The following is a 14,312-nucleotide window of genomic DNA, read 5'->3' as shown; positions in this document are numbered from 1 at the left end:
CAATAGGCAGGTCTGTGTGCCATTCTCCCTTTGTCCTTTTCTTGGCTACTGTGCACTGCGCTCTCCACAAAACCACTGTGTAGCATGAATACTCAGGCGCCTTACACTATGAATATCTCGGCGGAGCACATTACCAACATGCCTGTACAGAAAAACCGACATATATCTATGCGTGTGTCGGTAATGACTGGGACACACACACTACCTCTCTTGCCCCTTCCCCTGAGCCAAAGAGCCTAGTGGGAGTACCTCCTGCATTATTAAAAAGACCACTGCTTCCTGTTCCTAAAGACCAGAACACTCTCCCCCGCCTCACCCTACTGCCCTTCGTTTGACACTCCCCTCGGTGGGGGCTCCGAGGCCCTTCTGCATCCCCCACAATGCAGACTTGCCCTTCTTAGTCGAACGGCCCAACGCTAATGATGTGTGTTGATATGAAGCACAAGTTAGTGTTTTAGCAGAAGTCGTTCTTCTCTAATGACTGTTCCACTTAGTGGTCAAAGTGTGTAACATAGTGTGTGTGTGTGTGTGTGTGTGTGTGTGTGTGTGTGTGTGTGTGTGTGTGTGTGTGTGTGTAGACTGCCAACACCACCAGTCTGAATTACATGGTGACGGGCCTGAAGCCCAACACGCTGTACGAGTTCACCGTCATGATAACCAAGGGCCGCCGCTCCAGCGGGTGGAGCATGACCGCTCAGGGCACCACCTTCGAGACCAGTGAGATACACAGACACACACACACAGGAAATATGGTTGCACACAGCAAACAAATTTAAAGGTGCATTTATTTTTTTTGGGCACTTTATATGCAAGATTTTAAGCTAGCTTTAGTGAGAATTTTAGAATAACACTCTCTGCTCTACCTCCCACCCTATCCCTATGCCCTTCAAACCGAGCCCACCCTCAAAAACCAAGGCTTGCTGAAAACACGACATGATATTTCTCTTGATGCTGCAGAGTTGACATAGATCCCTGTATGTAGCCTTAGATTTAGCATCTACATGACTGACACGTTTTAGCCACTAAACTACATTTATCAACATCACGTAACATCAAAATGTTCCGTGAAAATATCAATATTGTACCTTTTAAATACATAAACCAGCTGAAAAACAATGTATTCAAAAACAATGAAAGCATTACTATATAAAGTATCTCAGAGTCACATTGGAGTGTGTATTGCTGTCACATAAACTCCAATACACCTGAATATGTGCATGCGGGTAGGTTAGGCACATTGGGATTGTTATCGGTACAAACGGTTGTCCTGACGCTAACTCATCTGTCCTCTGAACTTCAGTCCCGAGCTCGGCTCCGAAAGACGTCACCGTGGTCAGCAAGGAGGGCAAGCCCCGCACCATCATTGTCAACTGGCAGCCTCCTTCTGAGGCCAACGGGAAGATCACTGGTCAGTCTCTCTCACTCGCTCACTCAGTCACAGACGTATATCTATTTCTGTGTGTTCCAGCCCAGCTCCATGTCTGTATCGGTGTACACTCGCAGTCAAACGCTATCTCCCCCTCCCTCGGTCTCTGTCTGCGTGTGCGCCCCCTGCCGCAGGCTACATCATCTACTACAGCACGGACGTCAACGCCGAGGTCCACGACTGGGTGATCGAGCCGGTGGTGGGCAACCGGCTCACCCACCAGATCCAGGAGCTCACGCTGGACACCGCCTACTACTTCAAGATCCAGGCACGCAACTCCAAGGGCATGGGCCCCATGTCGGAGGCCGTGCAGTTCCGCACCCCTAAGAGTAAGGAGGAAGTGACTCCAACGCCATTTGCACTCGGTTTCAATTGGACCAATATCCCCCCAGGCTCCCTTAATGTGATACAGTAAACATCTTTGTCGACAGTTGTTAACATATCACAGGCTGTATCTTGCATTGCTCCAGCAGCTAAGTAACAATTACTGCATTATTACATGGAGCATTATTGCCGCCCTTTAGTGTCGAGCTGAATTTGTATGGGCCCACACAGAACGACAGATAATGGATGTTTTCCCCGGGCTTCGAATTCGTTACGGTTGTGATGCTGAAGGATTCAGGGGCTGTATGTTGTCTGTGTGTCTGGCCAACAACCACCGCAGCTTCATGTGTGAATCCAGCATCGCAGCGATTATGCTGCGTCAGCCCCTTTCTGTGGTGAACAATTTTCCAAGACTGCATATATTTTGAAGTACAGTTTAAAGATATCATTTCTCATGGGGTTTTTAATAAAACACGCAGGTTTTCTCAATGCTCAATAAAAATCGATAGGTCATAATAAATCATTCACCTGGTCGCCAGCCGCATTCTTATCTTTTCCTTCAGATGCTTGCCTTGTAACATCTCTCGTACATACAGACATAACTTAGATATGTCGTGCTCGAGAGCTTTCAGGATGAAGGGACTCGAGAGTCCCTTCATCCTGGTTCTCCTTTCTGATTTTTGTCTCACTACCCTGCGTCTCCCGTCTCTTCTCTCTTCTTCTTTCCCTCTGTGCTCTGTTGTTGCCAGTCTTCCTCCACTGCTCTTTTCGCCTAACTGTTTTGCTTTATGTTCTCTCCCTCGCTGCTCTCCTTTGGCCTGTTAAGCTGAGTCATCTGACAAAATGGCTAATGACCAAGGTAAACTCCTTCACCACACTCTTTCTCTCCTAATCATCCCCCTGTTTAATTGGCTGACTCATTAATTCCCTCACTCTCCATCTCAAGCTGGTGTGTGGTGAGCGTTTTGCCGCTGATTGGCTGCCGTGCATCACCCAAGTGGGTGCTACACACTGCTGGTGGTTAGTGAGGTTCCCCCCCTTTCAATGCAAGCGCTTTGAGTTTCCAGAAAAAAAAAGCGCTATATAAATTAAATTAATTAATTCTTATTTATTCTCTCGCTCTCTCGCGACCTCTGTGCGCACTGCTGACCATATAATGTATGCATTCTTCCGCTGACCGTATAATGTATGCATTCTTCTCTTCCTGCCCAGGAACCTTATCTTCTCTACTGACTTTGTTATACACTCTATTAGTGTAGGAACTTGAGGATGCTGTATCTGAGATAATGGATAGATGTGAGAAATTACGGCACAAGCAAAGATTATTTGTTTGTCATATTAAATATAGGTATCCTTTTTCCAACTGGCAATGAACTGAACACATTATATCATGATCAACCTATAACAATGAAAGAACACTATGTTTGGTACATGAACTAACACTAGTTCATGGAGTTCTAACTATATGTTAGAGGCATGTCTTTGCTGAATCGTTGCCTGTTTCAGGCACACATTGCTCCTTCATTCATATTGAGTGTGAAGCAGCTTTTTTGGTTTCAGTTCATTGTCTGTTACTGTGAGACATTCTCCATAGTCAGGTTGTCGTAATTCACCCAATGACTGCATCTGGTGTTTAAGTCTTCTTGTATATCATTGGTTAAACTGTGAGGGATTTCCCGCACGTGTTGTAGTCACTGATGTGAGCACGGGCCGGGCCTTTTCATTGAAACGGGCCTACCAGTAGTCTGCCTCTTTCCCACCTTCCAGCCAACCCTCCAGTAAAGCCAGGAAGTAACCAGCCCCCATCAGATGGTTTTGGAAGCGCAGTCGGTAAGATGCTCCCTTATTTATTTAAAGTAACCCAACACCTTCACTCTCTGTCCCTGAAAACCTCAATCAAAGCCAGAAATCTAGGGGTTATCATGGATTCAGATTTACATTTCGACAGTCACATCAAATCAGTTACAAAATCTGCATATTATCACCTTAAAAATGTAGCAAGACTTAGAGGGCTCATGTCCACCGAAGACTAACAAAAACTTGTACATGCCTTTATAACTAGTAAGCTTGATTACTACAGGTCTCCCTAAACAAACTCTGAGGAAGCTTCAGCTTGTTCAGAATGCTGCTGCTAGAGTTCTAACAAAGACCAAAAGAAATTAACATATTACACCAATTCTGAAATCGTTACATTGGCTTCCTGTAGGTCAGAGAATTGATTTTAAAATCATGTTGCTAACCTATAAATCCCTGCATGGTTTAGGCCCAAAATATTTAACTGATATGCTTCCACTACATAAGCCTTCTAGACCACTAAGATCCTCTGAGACCAATCTGTTAATTATCCCCAGAGTAAACACGAAACATGGGAAAGCAGGATTTAGTCACCACCACGCAACGAATAGCTGGAATAAACACCCTGAGGATTTAAGACTTGCCCCAACTCTGAGCACCTTTAAAACAAGACTGAAGACTTTTATGTTTGCTTTAGCTTTCTGCTAAATCTTAAATACATTGCAAGCTTTTTTAACTTTGCCTTTATTTTCTATTTTAATACTAAAATGCCTTTTTAACTTTCTATTTTTTTTTTTTTCATTTCTTTGCATATGTTTTCTTTTACTTATCTATTATTTTATTTTAGGACAATGTTTATATGTGAAGCACTTTGAGTCTGCCTTGTGTATGAAAAGTGCTATATAAATAAAGTTGCCTTGCCTTATATTTGTGCATGTTCTTGCTCATTAAAGGTGAGGAGTTGGCGATTTTCCATTTTTACAAATCAAACTAATAGCAAATGCCCTGAATTCCAGTTGTTCTGCACAAACTTAACAATGAGTCGTGATGTTGTCATTAGAAACATATAGCAGGCTTTATCACCGCATGTCCCCCCCCCCCACCTCAGGGAAGCCCGGTGGAGCTGACAACATCCTGGTCATCGTGATCATCATCTCCGTGGGCGCCTTCACCATCATCGTGGTGGTGGTCGGGGCCTTCCTGTGCACCCGCCGCACCACCTCCCACCAGAAAAAGTACAGCGTCCCTCTACTCATGTGTTCTATGTTGTTCCCTTCCCTTCCCTTACCCCATCCTACGTCGACCCACTCGTTCAGGAGGCTTCTTGCCTTTTATATTTAGGGTGTAGGGACCAACACGTTGTCGCTCATGTCACATTTCAGTTCGGCTGCTTTAATATACAAGGACACCGTTGGGAGACTTGTTTTCACCAGTGGTGACTACTCCCCGTTACCTGGTGCATAACAGTAATCAATTCATGGATGGAGGGAAAAAATAGAGGATTTATAGCCAGAATATAGAAATGTGTTGCCTATTCTTGCACTCCACCAGGTCTATTGGACCGAGACTGTAATTAGCGATGAAGAATGAATAGGTGTACCAGTATATCTATCATCAGGGCTCCACCTCTCATGAAACTGCTCTCGCTGCACCCGCTCCACCCAGGAAGCGTGCTGCGTCCAAGTCCACCAACGGCTCCCACAAGTACAAGGGCAACTCCAAGGACCTCAAGCCCCCCGACCTCTGGATCCACCACGAGCGGCTGGAGCTCAAGCCCATGGACAAGTCCCCGGACCCCAACCCAGCCATGACGGACACGCCCATCCCCCGCAGCTCCCAGGACATCACGCCGGCCGACAGCGGCCTCGACAGCGTTACCCACCTGCAGCAGCAGCAGCCGCGCCGCAACTCCTACCGAGGTCAGTGGCCCAAACCCGCCCCTCCCCACCCAGGGGGGAGCAGCCCCCACCGGGGAAGGGGAAGGGTGGTTTCGTTATGAGGCTCGGATTTGACCCAATCAGTACCCAATCATCCCCAAACGACTGGTTTGCCTTGTTAAGGACGCCATCTCTAGGTGAGACGCGTGCTCCAGACCCGTCACCCTTTCACTGGGGAGTCATCATAGGACAAACACGGGTGTCAGTCATAACACTAATGATCTGCTACTTGTATGTACCAGAGCCCATGTTCCATGGTCGATGTGTTGTCATCTTCAGTAGTTTAGTCTACTACCTGGGCCTCGGTATGTACAAAGGAGCAGACCCATTTGTCGTCTTATGAGTGACGTCTTTGTTTGTACTACGAGTCTGTTGCTGCGACATACCTGTCCTCCTGTAAGCTTTATCAAAGGGGTGTTAAGAGGGGAGTCGGCAGCCCTGCCAATCTAGAATGAACACTACCCTGGAAGATTTTTTTAAAGGCAGGATTTCTTTCTTTCTTTCTTCTTTTTAAAAGAGTGGTGAATTACAAACATAGGTAGGTGCAGGAACAGCAACCTCCCTGGTGAAATATAGGTTATTGCCATTGCTGGTCTTGGGGCCCTGGTCTATCATAGCTTAGGGCTATTCTTTAAACATCAGGAGTACCCCTTTAGTGCTACCTACGTTTCTAGAATGGATGTTATAATGGATGCAGAGCAAGAATACGTTTATTTTTTTTGCTACAAATGTACAACTTCCCTGAATGAAACCATGTGTCATTGTGTTCACCCTGTTTGTCTTGTCAAGGTTTTGTCAGGGTTTTTTGATGTTGTGTAGGCTTGAGCACTTATCATGCACCGCATTTCATTATTTTCATTCCTTATGTTATAGTGTGATCCAGATGCCTCTTACTGGTTTGCTAAAAAAAAGGCTAATGTAGCTGACAATAACAATGACTAGCCAATGACAAACGGGATGGTTATAAGTGCTGCATGCCAGGAAATTACGTCCCGTTCTCGCTAGAGCAGGTTGGGCGTACCGGTGTACCATTCAAATGGATCGAAGCATTAGTATTCCAATCTTTCACTTCCTTCACAACAATCCAAAACAACAATGTTAGCTAAAAATAAGATGAATTACGCAACTAGAAAACAGGGATTTCTTCCTCACTGGTGTGAGGTCCCCACATTCAATTCAAATTAATTAGAAAACAACTCTCTGATTGGCTGGTTTCCACCACACCTTTTAGGCCACGAATCAGAGGACAGCATGTCGACACTATCAGGCCGACGGGGGATGAGGACTAAGATGATGATGCCCTTTGACGCACAGCCGCCTCAGCGTAAGTGTGGATTGGTTGGTGGGTGGGCGGAGCCTGGTGCAACAAGCCCCTCTCCCACGGTCTTCTCTGCCAGTCTTATGTATATCTGTATCAGTTCATTGTAGTATCTGATTAGCATAGATTGTGCTTTCAGTTCCCATGTCTGTCAGTTTAGTCTGCAGAACATAGTGCTTTATTTAGAGCAGAGTTTCGCTTCATCTCTCCCCACAGCTATTTCTGTTGACCATAGTAACTTGCATGCTTATGTCTTCAACAACATATATCACCGAACGCCTTTACATCAAGTCAAGCTTTTCATCCTGTTTGTATGGGTGTGTGTCCATGTCCATTTTCACAGCTGTGATTAGCGCTCACCCCATCCATTCCCTTGACAACCACCACCATCACCACTATCACATGGGCAGCCTGGCCTTGCCGCCACGCGGCTACCTCTACCACCAGGGCCCCGGGCACCCCCTGGCCCGCCCCCATGTCTGTGCCACCCCTGTCTCCCATCTAGACAGGGTGGACTCCTCAGGTGAGAACACCCCCACCCGCTGGCCAGGAGCTGAACTGCAGGCCATGTTGATCATGCGCAGTACACATGTTTTACACATAGAATTTTTTTTTGGTAGATCTTATATTAGTTGCTTAATGTTATTATTATGTGTTCTGATTTATTTTTGTGATTGGACATGCTTAGATGGAGGTGTTGGGTTAAATATGTGTTGCATCTCTCCATGAACATTTATACTGTGTAGGGGTGTACGATATGAACGGTAGGGAAAGTACACCGGTGTGAATTTGCGCTACGGTATGGATTTTGACCTTACCGTGAGACCGGTGTGACCGGTAGACAGTGTTGTGTGTAACGCATTACAAAGTAAATAACACGTTAATACACTAACGTAAATACTTGTTCACTTTTTTTACGTTAGTGTAAAAAAAGTAACGGCGCAACGTTACTTTTCCCAGGGACAGATTTGACAGCGATACTACCTTCTCAGGCAGTATGCTATTGCGCAAGCACACAGGCGCTTGCTGCGCGCCTGTGTGCTTGCGCAATAGTCCCTTCATGAGCTCTCATTCCACAGCGTACGAGACAGACGCTGGTAGCGTGAAGCTGTCTCTGCATCTCTTCCACAGACATCGCTTCTGCAGGCATTTTCCAAAGCCAGTCCTTACGACCAAAAAAGCTTGCGGTGGAACGAGATAACAAACGCGGTCACTGTTTACCTGTGTAAGGACATGGTTCCCTGTCAAAATGTCAATAGAAAGGGCTTTAAAGAGATGGTCAAAACACTCAGGTGCGCGTTACCTGCCCGAACACACAAGGTCCGCGGGTAAGGGGAGAAAGAAATCTATACTATTAAACATTTGTTTTTTTTTCCAGAGATGGAAGTAACTTGAGAAAAGCTTTTGCATTTTTTTTTTCATGCAGTTTTACTGCCAAACTTGTATTTTACCCCTTCTGAAGCATTTATATCGAGATTAGGAGATAAAATTAACATACCGTGATATAATATCGTTACCGTCTATGCATCAAATCATACCGTGATATACATTTTAGTCCATACCCTACAGCCCTACTTTTTTGCCTGAATAATCCTAATAACTGAACCTTTTGACTTTAGATAATTTGTTATCTATTCATTAGTGTTTATTATTATTTGGTATGAGAATGAGCTTTCACATGTGTTGGCTTAAACTGCAGCTTATTAATGCTGAATACCACATGTATTCACTTGTTAAATTTGTCTTCTTTGTTGCATTTATTCTATTAACTCAAGTGCTTTGCCAAAAACCTTCGATTTCTTTCCGCTCGTGTTTTAGAAGTTCCATTCATGACTGCATCAAAAAATTTACCCTTCCATCCTATTTGCTCATACTTTATATCTTAATTGAATATAAGTCGTCCAGTTGTTATCTAATTCTATATTGACAGACAATACATTTTTCCTTTTTTTACATTTAACAGTAGCGGTAATGTAACCGGTTTAAGAAACTGTCACAGTCAGCAAAGCATCCATAAGCAACAAAGTAAAATACAGTGACGCAAAAGGGAACAGTGGCTGGGTTACAAAACCCAATGTAAAGGTATGGATCCCTTCATGTGTGATCGGGGCCATACCAGAACGTGGGGATCGCTGGCTTTGTCCCTGCTGTGTGTGTGCGGAGGAGGACCACAGCCCAGCCCGCGGGGTGGGCTGTGGGTCGGCCCCCCAACACCAATCGCGCGCGCACACCACCGATAACGTTTATTCTTCCCCCACCCAGAATCTGTGCGGACCACGCCCAGCGTGGAGCCCCCTCCCCCCGCCGCAGCCTGCTCCTCGTCGCAGGGGTCCTGCCCGTCCTCTGAGCTGCTGGCCGGCGACCCCGAGGGCAGCGGCAGCTACCACGGCTCCAGCACCACGGAGGAGGAGCCCAACTACTCCGCCAACCTGCCCCCCCACCGCCCCGCCCACCCGCACGCCCACGCACACCCCCTCAAGAGCTTCGCCACCAGCCACCCCACCTACGAGTCCTCGGCGCTGCCCAGCACGCCGCTGCTGGCTCAGCCTGGTGAGGATAGCAGGAGACCCACGTTTGAGGACGGAAGGCATTCCTATTAAGAACGGGGCGATCCCCCCCCCAACACACACACACACACCCCTCACACACACTTTTACATCAATACATGCATCCGGGGACATCCTACCGATTTAAAATAATCATATTTCGAATTTATTAATAATATTTAATCGGCTGGACGTCCGCAACGTCCGAAATGGTTAGCTTTTGTGATGGCCAAGCTTGTGGCTATCACAACAGCTGTGATCCGCTCTAGCCGAGGATGGGGCGTGTGACGGCCGAGGAGAGCCGTACAGGCTGTTGCACTTCTTCTTCTTAATGGTTGAAGTACAGCCACACTGCTGACATGGTTTTTCAACTGAGCTCTCATGCAGTAGCTCTCATGCGCCTAATTGACGACTAACTGTTATCACGTGAGACGCTGCGTGGATCGGATCATATTTCTTTCTCCCCTCCGATAGCCGATCAAGCGTAATGGGCCAATATCGGACCGATACCGATGCCGTGGATCAGATCGGGACGTCTCTATTTTATATCATAAATAAGCAAAACAAGGCCTTTGTCTCATATTTCCACTCGTCAACTTTCAACAAGATGTGTTTCATGGTACAGAGGGACTTACCATCTTGTCATAACCTTGTCCTACACACACATTAAGACATACTTTCAGGGACACCCGTCAAACACCCTTTCACATTCATACTCCTATGGGATCATCGATGCTCGGTGTTGTTTGGCTTCTCATTGCACGCATGTCTGTCTTTACACAGGACCCCCCAGCCACCCACACGTTGTCAAGACAGCCTCCATCGGCACGCTGGGACGGACGCGCACACCCGTGGTGGTGACGGTGCCCAACGCCCCCGATGTGCCAGAGACCAGCAAGATGCTGGAGGACGTGGACAGCGTGAGGATTAGATCAATGATTCTAGTTGGGCCCATGGCTAGTCTCAACACTCAGACACTAGATTAATAATCTAAAGTCTGACATGTGACCTATCTTGGGGCTGGGGGAGGGGATCTGTAAGCTTGTAATTGGCTCAGAGCGAACACAAAAAGGTCAGCCCCGCCTGGTCAAGTCCAGTGGGAAGACGAGCTGAAACATTCTGTCTGAACTAGTCAACACGGTGTAGAAATACGCTTTTTAAAATCCCCTTCCAGAAGCTCCATCCACCTGAGAGATGAGCTTCTCCTCAGTAGAATATCTCTAACATAACTTGAAACGAGGCATAACTCCGCCTCTTTCATTCTCTGGTTTCCAGCCCAGATGTTCTGCTATTGCATAGCAGGACTAGCTTGACTTGTGAGTGAATGAGAGATCATTATTTAGCAGGACATTGAGGCCCAATCCCATTTCTACCCCTTACCCCATTTCTACCCCTTACCCCTTCCTTCTTCCCCCTTCAAAACAAGGGGGAGGGGTAAGGGGTAGAAATGGGATTGGGCCTATGTGTATCCTGGAATTGGAAGGTAATGGGGAAGAGTGAAGTGTTAATACAATGTAGATCACGGGGGCTTTGGAAAACGGATGTAATCAATCAACTTAATTTTTTGGGGGGGGCAATACAGATTGTGTGATTCCTATTTTCTCAGATGTTGATTTTAACCATGTTCTTTGATGTATGTTCTTTCTCTTTTTTCTATCCCACTTCACTCACTGCTTTGTGGCGTTTATGTCGGCTGCCTTTTGATCACTTAACAAAAAAAAAAAAGCCTTTTTGATTATTTGTTTTAATCCATTTTATAATTTAACCTGATTAATGCCCTTCATTTTTTCTTCCACCCCATAAACAATGTTATTTCTTCACTGCTTGGTTATTGACGAACCATTGTTCCCCATTGGCCTCTCCTTGGGGTCTGGCTGCTTGTTTCTTTCCGTTCATGTCGTCGTTGCTGTGCTTCACGCCTCAGCCCTACTGAGCCACCCCCCTGCTTGCTGCGCCTCACCTCACCCTACCTCAGCCATGCGACTCCCTTCTGTACAAGGACCCTGACTGACCCTGACTCTCCCCCTTCTTCTCCCTCCCTCCCCCCCTCCCTCCTCTCCCTGGCTTCTCAAATGCAGGTGCTTGCCTCCCTCCCACCGTGCCCCTCCCCCGCCCCCCGCAGTAACCCTGTTCCTCTCCCCCAGAGCTACGAACCCGACGAGTTGACCGAGGAGATGGCCCACCTGGAGGGCCTCATGAAGGACCTGAACGCCATCACCACCGCGCCATGAGACACACGCACACAGACACACACACACACACACACACACACAGGGACATAATACACCCCAAGTATCATCCATGGACACATCAGTCTACCTGCGCCATAGGAACTCTCTAACCCCCCCCCCCCCCACCCACCCCCCAGTGCAGGGAGAGCCTGCATCCAGCTGCGTATGAAACATTGCTATTGGCTAAACACTTACCCACTCTCAGGAAGGAGACGGCCATGAGAGGAACGCAGGAGTGTGACGTTTTACCCTTTTTATGAAGAAGAAGAAAAAATAACATTCTCAGAGACCATTTGATCGCTTTCAAGCTGAGGATTGTGAAGTTTGTCCTTGGCAAAAAAAGAAAGAAAAAATATTAAAAATAGTCCAGGAGAGACGCGTGGCAGGTTTTGTTGTGTGGGATGACAGGAGGGCGTGACACACTTTTGGAGAAAGTCCAAAAATATGCTGGTATTGATGTTGGTGCTCATCGGGCGCAGTCTACAGTGTTTGTTTGATATGTGTCATTTCTGCATTTTTATATATCTATTGGGCTGAATCAGTGAGGTGAACATTGGAAAAACACTCTGTACAAGCCTACAGTATCCATGCGACGTCACGTATAAACCCCCGTTTCTTGTTTTGACCACCCCTCCCTGCCACACACATTGTGTCGTATATTGTGCCATGACTTTTTATAGGTTTACATGTTATCTGTATTATTTTTTACTCACATATCCTTTATAAACATGTACATATCTTGTTATTTTTATTTTTTTCCGTTGAATCTGCCTCCTTTTTTGCGCTTCCTATTATTTCATTACTAGCAAGGATGGAATACTTTTCATATCAGAAGAGGTGATGTTCCTTTGGTGTTTCTACACAGTGCAGTTGAATGGAATTTTGAAAAACCCTTATTTTTCCTCTATGTACATTAAAACGTGTTGGCCCTTGTTTTTTGTGGGAGCTCTGTTTTTGAAAAAAAAGAAAAAAAGCCTTACCAACGTGTTTTCCAATGTTGGACATTTCAGACGCGAAGACGCAACCCCTCTTGAAGTTGTATTGTGACGAGGGCGCGATCGTTGTCACCTCCAGGCAGTAACCATAATGATTAACAAGCTATGACACAACATTCTTTCAGGTCAGGGGGTTGTTTTTGGTGGGGTGGTTATGAAAGCCCAGAGAACCTTGCATGACAGCCAGTGTTTCAATCATCTGATAAGCTATAACGAAGGTCCCGAAAGCCAATATTTGGTTTTGTCATGGAGAATCGGATACAGTTTTCCTAAAAATAAACCGATTGTTTGCTGGATGTGTGTGGTTGTCTTTGAGAAACACCCACAAATTTCATGGCTCGTCGTTTTTCCCTCCAAATCTTACCAGATGCAAAGATGTCGGCCTTTTGAATGAACTCCCCGATTTTTTTTTTACATTGTAGTTTTTGTATGAAGAAAATAAAGTGTTCTGTACAAGTCCAATGTAAAGAAGTAAAAAATGAAACTAGTGATCTACAAAGCTGGTTTTTCATCTTACCCAAAGAAATGTTGTCATCAGTAATTTGGCTCTACTTTTGTGAATACCATGTTTCTCATTAATGTGCATCCTCATGAATGTTAATATAACTAAGAGATTTTAATCTTGAATATAAAAGGAACATGTTCTGGGGGAAATGTTGGATTAATGACAGAAAATGGTACAGAGAATAGGACTTATTTGGGAAATAGTTGTTAAGTTGTAAACAGTTAAACCTTTATTGCACTTTTTTCAGTTTTTGAAAATACATTTCTTACATATTTTGTGTTTTAAATATCAAGCGGTTTGTGTAAAGTAGTGTCCTAGGTTAGCAGCAAGCAGCTGGACTTATGTTTTCTTTTTCTTTTTTTTCTTCTGGTTTGTTTTTGTTATTGCTTTGTCGAGGCTATGACTGAGTGGCAGTGTTTGCTGTGCTGCCTTGGATGATTTATGTTGTTGCTTGTTTATGTACAGAAGTCTTTGCTTTCTGTTGGAAATATCTGTGGCTTAAAAAAAAAAGAAAAAAAAAAAAGTCTTTATTTTTTATCGGTGCTCCTATACATTGTGAATACAAACTATCATGAATACTAACGAAGTTAATTTACCTACTTGTCGTCTTTTTACATTTGGCTAAATATTCTGCAGGTTTTGATATACCTACACATTCAATATTCCATACATGCATTACAAAGCTGTATTCTGTACCTTATTTAAAGGGCTTTGGTTTAAACAGCGGATGTGACAGTGTGAGTGAACAAGCTACATTTTTGCAGGCATTTAGGCGCACATAGAGTTTTTGGGACAGGCTATCAGAGAATCGGGTTGTCTTGATGACCATTATTTCCCACCCAACAAAGTCTAAAGGTGTGCCTTCATTTCTATTTGACTTATTTATTGCTTTCTATAAAATATTACGGATTCACAGATATTCCACAACAATGTTTTTGTAGACAACATGTTTGAAAATAATTTGATTTGAATGTATTGAAATTAAGCTGAATAATAGTTAAACCACTCGCCCTAATTTTGTAGATTCTGTAACATCAAAACAGCACTGACAGAAGACCCCTTTGAGCTTGCAAAATGAGAAATATTAAAACATTTGTTGCTGTGCTGATTGAAACACATTCCTAGCTGTGGCTACATGGTATGACTGGGGGAATTCTTCTTACCCCATCTCACTCCTTCACACATCTGTCACGTTTGGCGGATCAGATAATGATAGAAATTAATGATTTGGCAGAC

The 14,312-nt window shown here is 45.0% G+C and overlaps 1 protein-coding gene across 7 annotated transcripts in view; it reads left to right on the top strand.

Moving 5' to 3' along the window:
- The window catches only part of neo1a (neogenin 1a), a 147,717-nt gene extending 134,055 nt beyond the window's left edge, over positions 1 to 13,662 (top strand). For 3 of the 7 annotated variants that reach the window (XM_060070649.1, XM_060070651.1, XM_060070653.1), the window contains exons 18-29: positions 579 to 717; positions 1,301 to 1,408; positions 1,561 to 1,755; positions 2,577 to 2,609; positions 3,518 to 3,580; positions 4,653 to 4,779; positions 5,210 to 5,463; positions 6,713 to 6,805; positions 7,143 to 7,322; positions 9,062 to 9,349; positions 10,129 to 10,265; positions 11,424 to 13,662. In XM_060070649.1, the coding sequence (XP_059926632.1) occupies positions 579 to 717; positions 1,301 to 1,408; positions 1,561 to 1,755; positions 2,577 to 2,609; positions 3,518 to 3,580; positions 4,653 to 4,779; positions 5,210 to 5,463; positions 6,713 to 6,805; positions 7,143 to 7,322; positions 9,062 to 9,349; positions 10,129 to 10,265; positions 11,424 to 11,576 (1,770 nt within the window). In that variant the 3' untranslated portion in view covers positions 11,577 to 13,662. The remainder of the gene's footprint in view (positions 1 to 578; positions 718 to 1,300; positions 1,409 to 1,560; positions 1,756 to 2,576; positions 2,610 to 3,517; positions 3,581 to 4,652; positions 4,780 to 5,209; positions 5,464 to 6,712; positions 6,806 to 7,142; positions 7,323 to 9,061; positions 9,350 to 10,128; positions 10,266 to 11,423) is intronic. The other 4 variants (XM_060070652.1, XM_060070655.1, XM_060070654.1 and 1 more) reach the window with 3 other exon arrangements.
- The last annotated feature ends 650 nt before the right edge of the window (positions 13,663 to 14,312 follow it).

This window comes from Gadus macrocephalus, chromosome 14, assembly GCF_031168955.1.
Source record: "Gadus macrocephalus chromosome 14, ASM3116895v1".
In the NCBI taxonomy this organism is placed as follows: domain Eukaryota; kingdom Metazoa; phylum Chordata; class Actinopteri; order Gadiformes; family Gadidae; genus Gadus; species Gadus macrocephalus.
The sequence above is the reverse complement of the archived record's forward strand: the minus strand, read 5'-3'. Positions and strand labels throughout refer to the sequence as shown.